This window comes from Balaenoptera musculus, chromosome X (assembly GCF_009873245.2).
Source record: "Balaenoptera musculus isolate JJ_BM4_2016_0621 chromosome X, mBalMus1.pri.v3, whole genome shotgun sequence".
NCBI lineage: Eukaryota > Metazoa > Chordata > Mammalia > Artiodactyla > Balaenopteridae > Balaenoptera > Balaenoptera musculus.
In genome coordinates, this window is record NC_045806.1 from 17,713,847 (window position 1) to 17,729,164 (window position 15,318).

Sequence of the window (15,318 nt, forward strand, 5' to 3'; positions counted from 1 at the left end):
AACAGTGGTGGTCTAATTACTTTATAAAAATAATCTTATATTGGTCCCTGAAGCTGAAATGGCAGCTTTGCCAATTATAGACTCTTCTCTTAAAGCTGTGATCTTGGGCCATTGCAAACTGAATGTTTTTGTATGGTTGACATTTTGGTTGTAACTGTAGCATTTGAACATACAAATTATGGTCAGTCTCATTAAAACATGAATTCTAATACTGAGTTTTGTAGATAGAAAGCATTAGGATGCTTCTTTATTTTGAAAGTTAATGTGACCCTTCTATTTTGGCCCCCTTCACTGTCTTTGTGGTCAATCTAAAGAAGCACGCTAACTCTATTACTGAAATAGGCATTGATTTCGTGAGTGTCGTATTAGATTATCTTCAGGTTTTGGCAGTTTGGTGCTTTATCGCTTTATAAATTTTTTAACTGTAAATTAAGTTCTCCACAACTGTTGTCTTGTACAGGAATGAAGGCATCCAGATAGAATATGATGGAGTTAGAAGATGTTTGTCTTTTATGGGACAAAAAAAAAAATGTGTATATACTAATGGGAATGTAACCACACATAAAAAAATCAAAATAATCTGTTTTCACTGTGTCTTTATGATTTGGATAGGCAGTATGTAAGTTGGTATATTATGGATGTTTTTGCTAATATCACATTTGCTGAAAACATTTTGCATTGTAAAATGCTTTCATATTCAGATTGACTCTGAGTGTACAATCCTCGCTCTCAAAGAGTATTCATTTTAGTTGTTGAGTCAAGTGAGGCTGAGTAATGTAATAGAAAGAGCAGCAATTTGAGAGTTAAAAAGATTTTGTGTCCTGACCCCATTCTGGCACTTACTAGCTGTGAACAGACTAAATTAGCCTTTCTGATTACGCTGGGGGATTGGAGTGTCTGTGATTTCAAAGGTCTAAATGCCATAAATCTTTGGTGACTAACTCACAAGATCAGTAGAAAACAGTATGACCACATAAAAGAGAGAGACTGAAGGACTATCTTAATCTAAGACCATTCTTTATGTGATCAAAGACACTATGGATTTTTTAAAACTATAGTTATTGTCACTGTAAATGTAAAGATTTCTTCAAAAAGGTAATTGAATCAGTCTGGAGATGGATATCACATGGTAACTTAAACAAGGGAAGTTTAATCTAAACTAAACTGCGATAGAAGAGTACCGATATAGATGTAAAGAGACTCTAAAAGCATGCCCTAGGACTGGGGGAGAGTACCCAAGGAAGAACAGCTTGAGGTGGACACCTTCCCCCACACTGAGGGTCAGAAATCATTAGAACAGTCAGGTTGCGGCTTCACTGAGTTGCCTAAACCAGAGCTGGTCCAGACAAGCAGGAAACAACCTTCCAGGATACAGGCAAGTGATGCTGGTAGGAGAGCTCACAGAGAGAGTGGGGTGCTGCCGTGGGTATGAGGCTGAGAGGGCCACAGGATGGTGGTCACTGAGCCCAGGCTGACGCTGTGAGGTCACTGAGGGACTGCATAGTCTGGGCATCACGGATGTCCCCACACACATGTGTCACTGATGGACGTTGTAGCAGAAGCAAGAAAAAGCAAAACACTGCCCAAAGGGAAGAGAAGCCTCCTTCTCCTTGCAGTATCCCTCCAGCACCCTCTACTGGCACAAACTTAACATTGCCCTTACTGTGAAGTAGAAATATTTGAAGAGACCTGCCTGTCATCATAGAGCAGACACTGAAGGGTGAATTTAGAGCTGACAACCAGTAAACTAATAGCTGGTACAATGCAATTAGCTCTTTTCTCCATAAAATCATATATGGCAACTTTGAATTTCTCTACTATATGTAAAGACATTGCTCCCAGGTCTCTGCTGTTTTTCCCCTATTTGCCCGTAAGCTGTATATATGGTGCCTGGATTTTCCAGAAGCTCATCCAATCATAATGAACAGCTTCACTCTTGCTGTTTGAATCTAAAGTAAAATGAAATTATCTTCCTAATAACCTACATCTTATTCGAGCCACTAATATGTCCAGACCCTTGTTAATCTTGAGCCTGGAAAGTAGTGTGCCCACGAGTGAGTACTCCTCTCATCTGTCTGGGGACTCCCTGCAAGCCTGCCTGGCTCTGCTTCCTGCCCCTGAGAGAGCAGGCAAATAGGGTGGAGACTTTCCCAGATCCAGTTCTGGTTTCCAGCTGACTGTTTCCCTATCAGAAATCAGAGGAGCAATGGAGGCTCTTGTCCCAGCTTTAATTCAGACCAGGATGTCTCAGGAAAGTAGTTGTAAGTTGGAAGTGTCATGGGTCCACTTCTTGCTCATCAATGTAGGTGCACATTTGGGACTGATGTTCTCTCACTGTTTGGTACTGACTTCATCATTCTTAGATGACTATTATTTTAAAGTGTTATTGCTTCTTTTCTGTGATCAGGAACACAAGGACAGCATGGTTAATGTCAGTGATGTTAAGGACAAAGCCAAATACATCACCGGAAACACTGTCCCAGGTTGAGAAATCCTTGAGCATAGCAGTGGCATTTGAATCATGGAGCAGATACTCAGTGATTGTTGAATGAATGAATGGCTTAATGAAGCAGTGGTGGTGGTGATTTCTTTCCATTTTGCTAATTGTTTTGTTATGTTTTTTTCCCCACCATCAGTGTTTGAAACCTAAAGGGATTGCAGAGTTTTCCAGGCCTTGTTGGAACAAAGTTCATGTGACCTTTATTATTTATTTGCAAATACAGTTGCTTTCTGAAGCTGTTGGAAACTCTTTAATCTTTGCTGTATACAAATATAATTTTTACATGGGTTTAAAGTTGAAATTTTATTCTGTTGTATTAGTTTTTTAAGTTTAAAAAATTGTTTCTATTCAATTCTCTTTACTCATATGAGCAATAAATTCTTCCTGTGTTGGGGAATATGTATGTAGATTAATACTTTTTAATATCAATTTAAATTCTCTTTATGAATTTTACTCTTTCAAATTTACCTGTGATTGTTCACTCTTGTGTCTTTTTTTTAAATTTTTATTTTATGTTACAGTATGGTTGATTTACAATGTTGTGTTAGTTTCAGATGTACAGCAAAGTGATTCAGTTATACATTTATCTATTCTTTTTCCCATTTAGGTTATAATAGAACATTGAGTGGAGCTCCCTGTGCTATACAGTAGGTTTAGGGTACCATTATAATTAGAAATGCAAAATTGCTAGCTCAACAGAGATCTGGCAAGTACTACAAATACTGTATTTCTGAATGAGGCTTATATAATTTAGAGTTCTCACTGTTTAATATGGAATAAATTTGCACTATTTTATAAAAACAAAGCCTCTCTTGTTCACCAAATATGATGCAAATATCATGCTCAGTTGGCACAGAGTCGCATGATTTATAATACTGAATTATACTAATATATAAACCAAACAATAAAATAAAAATATGCTCTGTCCTCTAGACTATTTTAATTGAACTATTATTTATATCAATAACTATTTTAATATGTATACACTATTTATCAAAATTAAACTTTTGTTACTGTTTTCCATGTTACTGATAAGAAACCTGGATTATTTAAGCTATACTTAAATTGTAGCTTTCACATCATTCTTGCCATCTTAAAATGCATATTCATCTGTTTATTATTTCCTCAATTTATCTTGGTTTTATACTCTTGTCCCTTTTATGTATGTGTATATCTGAAAGTAGAAATTTCCTTTTGTAAAACCTTTTGTTAAGCTTATGAACCTGAGGTTCTTTCCTACGTCAAATGAATGTCTGATTTTTAAATCTAAAGATATTTCCATTCATTTCCTCCAATATACTCAGAAGAATAGCCAGTATTCCACTTATTTAGAAAAACATAAATAAAAATACTTTAAGTAGCTCAGTCATGTCTGGCTGAGTGTCCTCTGAGGCTAAGAGGCTAACTTAAGACTTCTTACCTACTCCTTAGCTTTTCACTATTGTTTGTACTTAGAATGCTTTCTACATTTCCTTTTTAAAATACAAAAGCTAAAACTTCACATATTAATCTAAAAAGTATCTGATAAATTCAGTGATAATGAAAGAATGCTGTTCAGAGATAATGAAATAATGCTATCTGCTAATCGGTTAGTATATTAATGTAGGGTTGCTGTTTTTCGAATCTTCACGATGACTAAAATGTTGCTTTTATGACTTTTTAAAAACCGCTGTTTATTTTATACTAAACGTGCTATGTTCAGATCTTTTTTCCCCTTAAGAACTTTTAGATTTGAGTGAACCAGCCATACACTATATGCAAACCTATATAAAATATAGTATGTATACAGAACAGAGTATGAAAACGTCCCATTTCTTCCTGAGAATATGCTCTATAATTATATTAATTCATATTTGAAATTAATGTAAACAACTGGAGAGAAAAAAAAAGACAATACCATTAAATCCAGCCCATGACACTCTTCTGTTTTAAAAGTTTCTTAAGTCACAGCTAGCCCTCTCTGTTAACTGCTATTCAGTCACAAATCCTTTGTCACCATTTTGGGTAGTATAAACAGAATCCAGAGGATCAGTTATAATACTCATTGCCATTTTATGTTCCCTTTAACTTTACTAAAGACATTATTTACTAGGCTTTAATTTAAAATTTAAAATTTTCCTTCTGCTTTTAGAACTAAAGATAAATAGAATTTAAAATCCTTTGGTATTTATATTGCAAAAATAGCAGAAGAATCCCCTTTATACAAGTGGTTACCAGTTATCTTCTTGCTAGGAAAGAGTTGTCCTTTTGCTGTTAAAATTTCAAGTTTTCCCAGAGAGCTGTGTCTTTCATAGTCTCAGATCTACTAGTCCTTATCTAAACTGCATTCTAAATTGCAAGAACACTTGCAGGCTCACCTTATATTTCATTATACTGTGTAGTTTAAACATGTTAATACAACATCCATTTAATACTGACATAGCTTTTAAACAATACAAAAATGAAATTGATCAGAAACAAATGGAGATTTAAGGATCGAAGTAAGAGATGGTAAGCATAATGATTAAGAATTCAAGTTGTGTTTTTTTTTTTTTGCCAAGGCAATGACCTTTGTCTATTTATTTAGCCTTGCTTTCTCATCTGCTAAACTGGCTATAATACTACCTACTTCAGGAAGTTGTTAAAAGGATACATGAAATAATGAAGTATTTAGCGTTGTGCGGGACACATGGTAGGTGCTCTATAATGTTAATGTTAACTTTTAATAATAAAGGATACATTTTTCTTGCTATATTATAGTTAGTTTCTTTTTTTGGACTATTAGGTAGCAATAGATAATACTGTGTTTTAAAACAACATAATACCACAAATTCACTGAAGGAAAAAATTCACTTTTTACAAGGATGTGGAAGGCATTGTGCTAAATGAAATAAGTTGGACAGAGAAAGACAAATACTGTACGATGTCACTTATATGTGAAATCTAAAGAATACAACAAACTAGTGTCAGCTGAAAAAAATGCACAATCTAAAAGCTGAGAATTGTGTTTTATTTGGTGGACTTTCTGAGGACTCAAGCCCTAGAGGCAGCCTCTCAGATAGCTCTGAGGGACTGCCCCGAAGAGGTAAGGGAGGGGCCAGTATATGCATGGGTTTTTGCAACAAAGACCAGGTAGTGGGAACATCAAAATATCATGTTAATTAAAGAAAACCAGACATCTCAAGTTAATGAATTTAGTACTTTTCTACGTACGGGAAGATGCAAGAGCCTGGGCTCATTGTAATCATTCCTTTGATATGCACCTTAGCTACCTAAGGCCAGTATCTTGTTCTTTCCCATCCCGAGTCACCTCAGGGTGCACCTTTGAGGATGGCTGCAGTGGCTGAGGGCTTGGTAGTGGGCAGCCCATTTGTCTCCATTCTGAGTTCCCTCAGGGCTCAATGCTGGGGGGCAGCAGTAGTGGCTGTTGGCTTGGTGGCCTCAGCATCCTTTTTATGCTGATATGGCAGGCAACATTTTTCATTCGCACTAGTGAATATAACAAAAAAGAAGCCGACTCACAGATAATATGGAACAAAGTAGTGGTTACCAGTGGAGGAGGGAGGGGCAGTATAGGGGTAGGGGAGTGGGAGGTACAAACTATTGGGTGTAAGATAGGCTCAAGGATGTATTGTACAACAGGGGGAATATAGCCAACGTTCTGTAATAACTGTAAGTGGAAAGTAACCCTTAAAAATTGTATAAAAAAAGAAAAGGAAGTTCTAAACCCTACTTCAAGTTCAATAAATAAGTAAATAAATAAATAAAAATAAATAACTTCCCTGGAACTTTGCTGTAGTACCCTTAATGTGGTTTCCTGCAGTGGCTTGATGTATGATACAGTAATGAGTATAGAATTAGCATTTAAAGCCAGGCCATTTTATACCCCTTCTAATTGGCTTATTTAGCCAAGTGCCAAATTGCTACAGTATAAAAGTTCTAGTACATTGTCTCTAAAACAGGCAGCAAGGTTCTAATGGAGTTTCTTTTCTAAGTCTTTCTATTATTTTTTCCAAAATCTTTAATCTGTTAAATCCTGATAGCTTTGCTGGTAAAGTCAGTGTTTTGCTCATCTTTCGTATTCCTGGCAGACTTAGCACATTGCAGGCATTTGGCAAACAAAATTACTCAAGAAGAGAAATCTGAAAAAATGATTTGCAACTTAATACAGTAGATTTAATTGGGTTTTTTTTTTGTAAAAACACCTACAATGTAGTATTTCTGCCTTTCTTCCTTCTACTCCACTTTTGTTTCCAGTGCTTGAATAGGAGAGCTACTATTGCTCATTACCAGCGTGTCATATGAGGCCCTGAATGTTGTAATGCACGCGTGTTGAGCCATTTTTGTATATCCATTACCTTCCTATTTATTTATGCGTTGGACTCTTTTGAAATATGCTTCAGTTTGTAGAAACCACAGAGCGTTCTTTTTAGCATACTGATTTACTAATTTTCAGATTATCATGCAATTTAAGTATCCTATATAGAAACCCTTCACATTAGCATTGTTTTCCACCCCCTTGAGATAAAGAGAAAATAAGAATGAAGATGAAACCCCATATGGAAGGAAAGGAATAGTTAAAAGATTTAAATCTGCCCCAAATTATTTTTCTTCCTGCCAAACAGTAGCAATTTGAACTGTAGCCAGTTTTTGTAAAGTGCTGCCATTCTGTCTTTGCCCCCGTGGCCGCTGATGAATATTTTCAAGAGAAATTTAAAAACACACACACACACAGAGACTGGGGTCCCAGGATGGGCTATATAATATGGGAGTGCAAAATGAAAATATGGAGCCCCTTGTTCAAAAACAATTAAGAATTCCAAAATGGCACCAGCAAAGCATAATGATAAATGCAGGCCCTTGTGCACAGGTCACATGCCCATGAGGCTGGCCCTGTAAGGTTCCCTATTTCTGAGAGGTGGTCTTCCTGTTGGCACTTTGCTTAGCAGCTCTTGAATGAAGGGTAAATACCTTCATTGTATCTCCTGAGAGCGCTGAAACTTGAATATCAGAGAGAGTGAAGAGATGTGAACTCTCCATCATGACCATGCAGTGTGATTACTGGTCATTGTAAGATGGTCAGCAAGGCCATGGCATTAAGAATATGACATAATTCATCCCATGAGTAAGAGCTGAGCCCTTTGAGCTTATGGAAAGCAACAGGGGAGAATAAGCGTTTATTTGGTGTCTTCTTTGGATAGGAGCCATATCAGACTTTTTTTTTTAATACATTATCCTGATTAGTCATGTAAACCATATAAAGTAATCTTTATTACCCCATTTTCTACATGTGTAAACTGAACCTCAAGGATATAAAATAACTTGCTCACAGACACACAGCAAGTAACTGGCAGTGTGATGATTGCCTACATCTCTTCATACCAAGCCCATGTGCTTTGCATGCTGTCCACTGTCTGTCCTTAGAAGCTGATAGCCACAATAAAAGTGCAGCCATGAGAAGCAAAGAGCAGGACTGCAAGAAGGGGGAGAAATTTAGCCTGGCAATTTCTGTGGAGTGAGGAAGCTGAGCCCAGCAAAGACTGAGGCCATGGACCATGTACAGAATGCAGCAAATAAAGAGTCCTGACCAGAAGGAGGGGACTGTCTCCCTTACAGTGGAGTAATGCAGTGGTCAAAGAACAAATGTAACATGTTGGAAATGAATACAAAGTGACACCTTGAGTGCTGCAAAATTGTAGCTCCTCCTACAGTAAAGGCAAGAAAACAAAAACAAAACAACCTCCAATGTTGGACAACCAGGCTTCAGTAAGTAAATGAGAGTCTGTGAAGCATCCAAGGGCCAGAACATTTTAGAACAGTATATTCCAAGCTTCATTCACTTATGTTCTACTTTCTTCATGATTTTACCATGTCTCAGTCTTAACCATACTATTATGGATGTAACATACATTAAATCTATTATTCTCTATCAGCATGAATAGATTTATACTAACTAAAGCACTAGCTTTCTGTCCTCAATCAAGCGAGTCTACTAATTGTTAAAGCTCATTCGCTCTTCAGTTTATTCAACTCATATTAATTGCCTTATATGTTCTAGGATCTGTCTACCAGGGTTAGGGGAGGAAGAGAAGTCAGAGATGAGTAGGACATGGTCCCTGCCTTAGAGAGCTTCAGAATGAAGTTATCATACAATTTCAGACTGTTCATAGAACATTGAGAAAGCAGGATTGAGGGAGTGCCAAACTTTGCCTGGAGTAAGGGGGAGCTTGGAAAGGTAACCTTGAGCAGGAGAGTCTAGACAAATGAGTGGGAGGAGTTCACCAAGCAGATTTGGAAGATTCATCTTCCCTGGATTTTGGCTGGATTTTTTTTCTAAACTTTTCTGATCATGAAGTAAAAACCATCAAGGTTTTTGAACTTATTGAATTCACTTCCATCTAACGGTTGGCATCAAGAAGTTTTCAGATTATTAAGATTGTTTAGAAATAATCATTTTATTTTAGGTCTGATGAATCAAATAATAGAAACAAAACATAACCATAACTTTCTTGAATATTTTGATGTATAGTTCTTATATCCATAATTTAGAATATAGGTGTGTTTTATGTGTGGGTATTTCTTAACCTGAATACCTTTTTCATACAGACTTTATAGAATAAAATGCAAACTACTTTCTTCTACTGTTTTTTATTTTTCCTTGTAAAAAATGTTATAATAAAAAGTGATTTATATGTTACTTACAACATGTATTTACCATAATGTTTTTTTGCTTTTTGTTTGCTTTCAGTGTAAAACTCTTTCTGGAGTCTGTGACCACATCATATCCCTGTCATCAGATCCTCTAGTTTCGCAGTCTGCCCACCTTGAAGTGATTCAGCTGGCAAACATCAAACCAAGTGAAGGGCTGGTAAGAGATACCATGTTTATCAAAGCCACCACCCATCAACAGACAGCTAATGGTATGGGCAGAGCAGCCCCCAAACATGAGAATCCCTGAATTTTAACAAACTTTGAATGGTTTGGGGTTTTTTTTCCCCTAGAGGAATTGAGGTAGTGGGAGTCAGTCATGATAAGAAGTTTTATAAAGATAAATGAAAATGAAAGAGAATTTAAAATGGTGATTTCTGAATTATCCTGTTTACTTTGCTAAATAAATTAGCTTTAATTACATTTTTCACCCCCTACCAAAGTTCCTTAGGTTTAAAGGAAGTTTAAGTTATGAGTTTTATAATAAGAACCACAGTGTTACCTGCCCATGCAAATGAGTGTTTTGTTTATTTTGCTTTTGTTTGTTCCAGTTTTAATAGGTCTCTCTTCCCTTAGGTTGTGTAAGCTAAACAAACCCGATATTCTTTATAATTCTACTCTTTCTTTTAAGGGTGAGTAAGCAGGTGGATATTGCTAAAACTAGGCTAACATCTATGAGATGTATTTTTTATTATGTCATAATAAAGATAATCATCTTCTATATTTTGTTCACCTGATTAAAAATTGTATTGGTTCTAAATTTAACCCAAGGGAGAGCTTTTCCTTTAATGAGCCTCTAGAAAGAAAGCGTATAATATTAATATTAATGAGGGAGAGACACAAAACAAGAAACTGGCTGTAGAATATCTTACCTACTACACAACTATTACATGTTAGTTTGGTGCTACAGCGTTTCTACTTTCTCCCTAGAGGTGAATTTTCCAAGGATACTATTAATGATGTTTAGAAAGTAGAAATCTTGAAAACTAGTGTTAACAACTTAATTCAGATAATATATTCTTAAAGATCTCTATGCAGGTTTAACTTTTTATGTGGCCTTTCTTCTTCAGCTGTATATATGTGTGTGTGTGTGTGTGTATGACTGTTTCCGAGGGCAAAGCCTTCGTTGGTCACCAGTGATTTTTTGGTTTGAAGCCCTCTATTCTATAGAGTGACTTTTCTCCTGTTACTTAACAAATTACTTTTGGGTAACTGTAGCTCCTTGTCTTGTTGTGGCTTTTATCTGTATTTTCCTGGAAAGATGGAACTCAGCATCTCAGACATAGCCAAAGTATGTCATCATTGTAACCTATAAGTGTTATATCTATGTTATATCTTTGATTAGTTTAAAATTTTTATTTTAATGTTTATAAACTTATTTGAAGTAATATTTATGATTTAAATTCTTACTATTCTTTTTGGTCACATTTACAACGTCCAGTTTTATTTAAAGCATCTTTCCACCCATAGTATTAAAGATTTTCCTTTCAATATCTCCCCTTTCAGTAGTTCTGAAGGAAAGAAAGCTCTCTAAGCATGATTTGCAGAGTGGGAAATTACGAACTAATTAGATTAGGAGACAGAAAACCTGGATACAAATCACTTACATAAAATAGAGCTGTGAGTGTGATCTGGGGCAGGTGAGGGAGTAAATTTAACTTCCTTGGCCTTGATATTTCCATCTGTAGAATGTTGGGGGTAGGAAGGGATGGACTAGATCCTCTTTAAAGCTCCCTCTAGCTCTATGAGTTTGCAGTTCTGAGGATGGTATTGTTCTAAGAAAAGAGCTTGTTTTTTTCCCTCTAATTACCACTGAAATAATGGGGGGAAAATAACCATGTGAAGTGAGTCAACACATTGCTCATTAATGGACTTGATGAAATCTTGATTTTCATTTTCAATGAAGGTATAGCCCTGGACAGGTCTTTTATTTTTTAAATTTCAAGTACATAGAGCTGGGTCTGCTCTTTGAAATAGTCATGAACTTAAAATGCTAAGAACCAGATTCAGTTAGTCTGGAAGACAGCTGGTAGAGAAAAGAGAACAAGTGAGTGCCTACCATTTTCCAGGTATCATCCTCACAACTCTATAGAGTAGGTATCCTTACCTACTCACAGATCCTTACCAGTTTGCCGTGTATGACATAGAGGTAATATACAGTAGAGGCAGGGTTTAAATCCAGGTAAATCTAAATGAGGTACAACTTAACAGAGATTGTTCCATTATCCCACATTTAAACTTGGGATTGCTAAAGGGAGGTATGAGACGTTTAGGAGAATGACTTTAAAACTAGAACTACTTAGAGAAATCCATTTTAAAGGACAATCAGCAACACTTCATTGGGAAAATAATTCCAAGGGAGGAAAAGAAAAAGCTAACGTGTTGAATATTAATAAAAAGAGTTAAGTGTAAAACCATTGTGATTCATGTTAAAGGGGAGATGACTAAATGGAAATTTTATATGAGTTACTCAAGGCATCATTTTAAAAATCAGCCACCTTTAAGTAAGTTTAGTCAGTCACATTTGAAATAGATTTGAGGATTTCGGTAACATTTAGCATGTGCTTAGCCATAGGAAGTGTTTAAATGAAGGAAAGAAATAGAAAGATGTGGGAGAATACCAAGCTTTAATGAAGTTTAATCAGCTTAAAACATCTGCAGCCGGTCTTTGGCTCTTTCAAAACAGAACATCTCACATAGGTAAAAGGTAACTGCTTTGTTCTTGCACTGATAAACTGGATAGATTGTTCATCAGCTTTCTACCTAATTAGTCAAATCTCCTAGGATTTCTTAGTTTTGAGAGTCCTGAGCATTATAAGGAATGGTGGGAAATGTGCTTAGTAATGGTTAAAATATATCAAACTAGCTTCTAAAATGCTTTTAAACAACAATAATTAGCAGAAAGTTAAAGGAAGGAAAATGAGAGCTATTGGAACATATCAAAACTAGATCAGAGCCAAGAGATAGGTTGAATAGAGAGGAAAGGGCTTGGGGAGCATCCTTGGGGAAGCCTCTTTGCCTCAGAGAGTTCTTTTGCTGTTTAGGCACTTGGACTATCTCCAAATATGCCTTCTTCCATTGACTTGACTGTGAGGTGGCTTTGGCTCCCGTTGGTTAACCGCCATTTGGAGATGGTGAAGCAAATGTCATTTTGGCAAGCTGAACAGAAGAGAGGGAGCTGTTGGAGTCAGCTCCAGAATTAATTAATTGGTTAAAAAAAAAAAGCAAGAAGGAAGAATGAAGATTTTGATGAAATGGAAGACCAGATTTATCTCAGTTCCAGAAAAAGAGCCATTTGAATTACATGTCCTCCTGCTGTTTGACCCTTTCTCAGAGGTGACCAAGTGATCAGATGTATTTCTGTGGACTCTTCATTATTCAGAAGATGATTAGTTTGAAAGTCATCCAAGCAACTTGTTTCTTCTCTTACTTTCTTTTGGTGCCTGACTTTTGGCCATTTTTCTCATTAGTACTACCAGAGGGAGATAAAAAATCTGAAGAAGTCAGTCTTGATTATTAAAAGCAGTTAAAACTAATGGTTTATTGAGGTTAGAAATGAAAATACTGCATAAAACAAAATATCTTCATTCTTTGTGGCATTTTAAAAATGTGCTTTATTTCTATTTTATTACTCATAACTGTGAAGTTGCTAGAACTGAACTCTGTATACATAGCTCTATCCTTCTTTATTTAAGCATTTAAAAAATATTTTTGTTCATCTGAAAAAAATTAGCTTTAATATAAATTACATAACATTTAATTATATATAAATAATGATGAAATCCTCTTCCTATAACTAATAGATACTTGCTTTATCTTACAATTGCCATTTTAAAAGTTCCTGGTATGTGCAATAATTACATAGGAATTTTATTTCATTAGTCATAACTAGATTATCTCCATGAGTTCTTATGATCCCAATGAATATAATGACTTTTCTAAACATTTTTCTTAGGAGACTAGACTTTCTCTATGACCCAATCATTTTAAGAAATTATATAGAGCTTTTGTCCAACACCTTAATTCATAATCAGTAATGCACAGTGTTGAAAGAAGTGTGCAGAAAAATATAATAAGCTTTTGCTTATAATTGTCAGAAGAGATGGGTGATTTAAATAAATTTGTAAAATATCAAACCCAGTTACTCTTTATAACCACTTTGCACGTAGTATATGTGTGCTAGAGAGGTCTTAGTCTTTTTAGAATAGATGTTAAACAGTGAATGTTTGACTCAATATCTAGTTTCCAAATATTATGTTCTAATAAGAAAAGTGAAGGTGTACAACTCTCTTGTTAATAAATCTGTAAATTAGGAGCCTCATGGTGGAGAGTGTGGTTAGGAGTCAGATTGCCTGGGCTTGAAACCTGGCTTCACCTCCTTTGGCAGACTCCTCAGTTTCCTTATTTCTGAAACAGAGATAATGACAGTTTGTACCACACAGGCTATTGTGAAATAAATGTCAAACACTTAAAACAGTCCTTAGCACAATAGAATTCACAGATAAATTAACATCTTTTAAAATTACATTCATTTTGTTTCACATCAGAGATCCAGGCTCAGCCATTTTTCTAGGTACCAACATCTTAGACATATGACATTACTGAAATGACTTTTCAGAATTAAAACCTACCCAATGACTTCTTAATAGTTCCATGCCATGAACTTACTGCTTCTTGTTTTTATTTGTTACTTATTTTCAGTGAAAATACATGTGTATTCAGGTATAGAAATATATAATTGACATAAAGTTATAGGAAATTAACATAGTAATTGTCTACTTCACATAATTGTTAAAATACATGCTTTTTCTGAAATGATTGTTGTTAGTTATTAAGCCCCTTATGTTTCAGACTTCAACTTTATTAAAATTAGTACTTTTTAATTTTTGAAGTCAATATTTTGAGATGCAAAGCACTTTTGACATAAAACTCAGTTAATTTTTACCCGAAGAGAATTTAAAGTAACAGAATCGCCCTTAGACAGGCAAAAAGGCCATTCACAGAATCATCTATTTTTGTTCTGATTTACTTAAGTGAAAATATTTCAATAGTTAAAATGTGAATACTTTCTTGTGATTTTTTTTTAAGGTCCTGTCACTATGCATAATTTAAAGCTTTCATTTGCTGTTAAAGCTTGCACAATTTGAAGGTTTCTGGATAATCTTTAAACTTTAATGAAGCTTTTTCTAAAATCGCTTTATTTAAATGGAAATGGAATCTCACCCTCTTTGTTGGAAGGAGGGGTTGCCACACATTACCTCCGAATTATTTTTTTTAATTTTTGTTTAGAATTAAAAAAATTTTGTGGGGGCCCACTGTGAGCCTTGTGGGATCTTAGTTCCCCGACCAGGGATCAAGCCCGGGCCCTCAGCAGTGAGAGCACAGAGCCCTAACCACTGGACCGCCAGGGAATTCCACCTCTTAATGATTGATATAGAGATGATTGGATGTAATTATTAAAACTTCATCAATAAGAAATTAAGGCAGAAAATGTAGGCTACCACAAAAGAGGAACAGAAAAAAAATTTTATATAAACAATATTTTATCATTCTTCTGTCTCCAGTATTTCTGTAGTGGCTCTGGAGAAACCTACTTTTTATTGTGTAATATGAATCAAGTATAATAAGCTAATAACATCCCAATATTTGAATTTCCCATTGTAACTTTTATTTTGCCACAGAACATGTCGTATGGATTTTGAGGGGAGTGAGGTGTGTTATTCCTTCAGGATATTGAATTACCATGCTGCATTTCGTAAGTTTCATAGGCAGTGCACTTTTCAAGAAATCATTTGATTAAGCTGAGTACAGGCTTCTTCAGGCAAACTTTAGAAGCCGGAACATTCAGAGAGGAATTTCTTACCAGTTTAAAGACAGCCTTATTGGATCATGGATTCATCCCCGGGGCAATGGCAATTCTAATTTGATAGGACTTTTTTTTTTTTTTTTGTAAATGAGGTTATAATATACTTGAAAATATTTCAGTTGCTTCACTTATTTTTCTATGCTGTCTTTTTCTTAGGGTATGTATATTAAATCAACATATGATGGCCTCCATGTAATTACTGGAACTACAGAAAATGTAAGTATTCTAACATTTCATATTTTGGTGTGTGTTTTTCCTTTTATTG

The 15,318-nt window shown here is 35.4% G+C and overlaps 1 protein-coding gene across 4 annotated transcripts in view; it reads left to right on the plus strand.

The window, feature by feature from the left end:
- Positions 1 to 15,318, plus strand: part of CNKSR2 (connector enhancer of kinase suppressor of Ras 2) — a 259,346-nt gene that overhangs the window by 103,573 nt on the left and 140,455 nt on the right. For all 4 annotated transcript variants that reach the window (XM_036840306.1, XM_036840307.1, XM_036840308.1 and 1 more), the window contains exons 6-7: positions 9,228 to 9,347; positions 15,210 to 15,269. In XM_036840306.1, the coding sequence (XP_036696201.1) occupies positions 9,228 to 9,347; positions 15,210 to 15,269 (180 nt within the window). The remainder of the gene's footprint in view (positions 1 to 9,227; positions 9,348 to 15,209; positions 15,270 to 15,318) is intronic.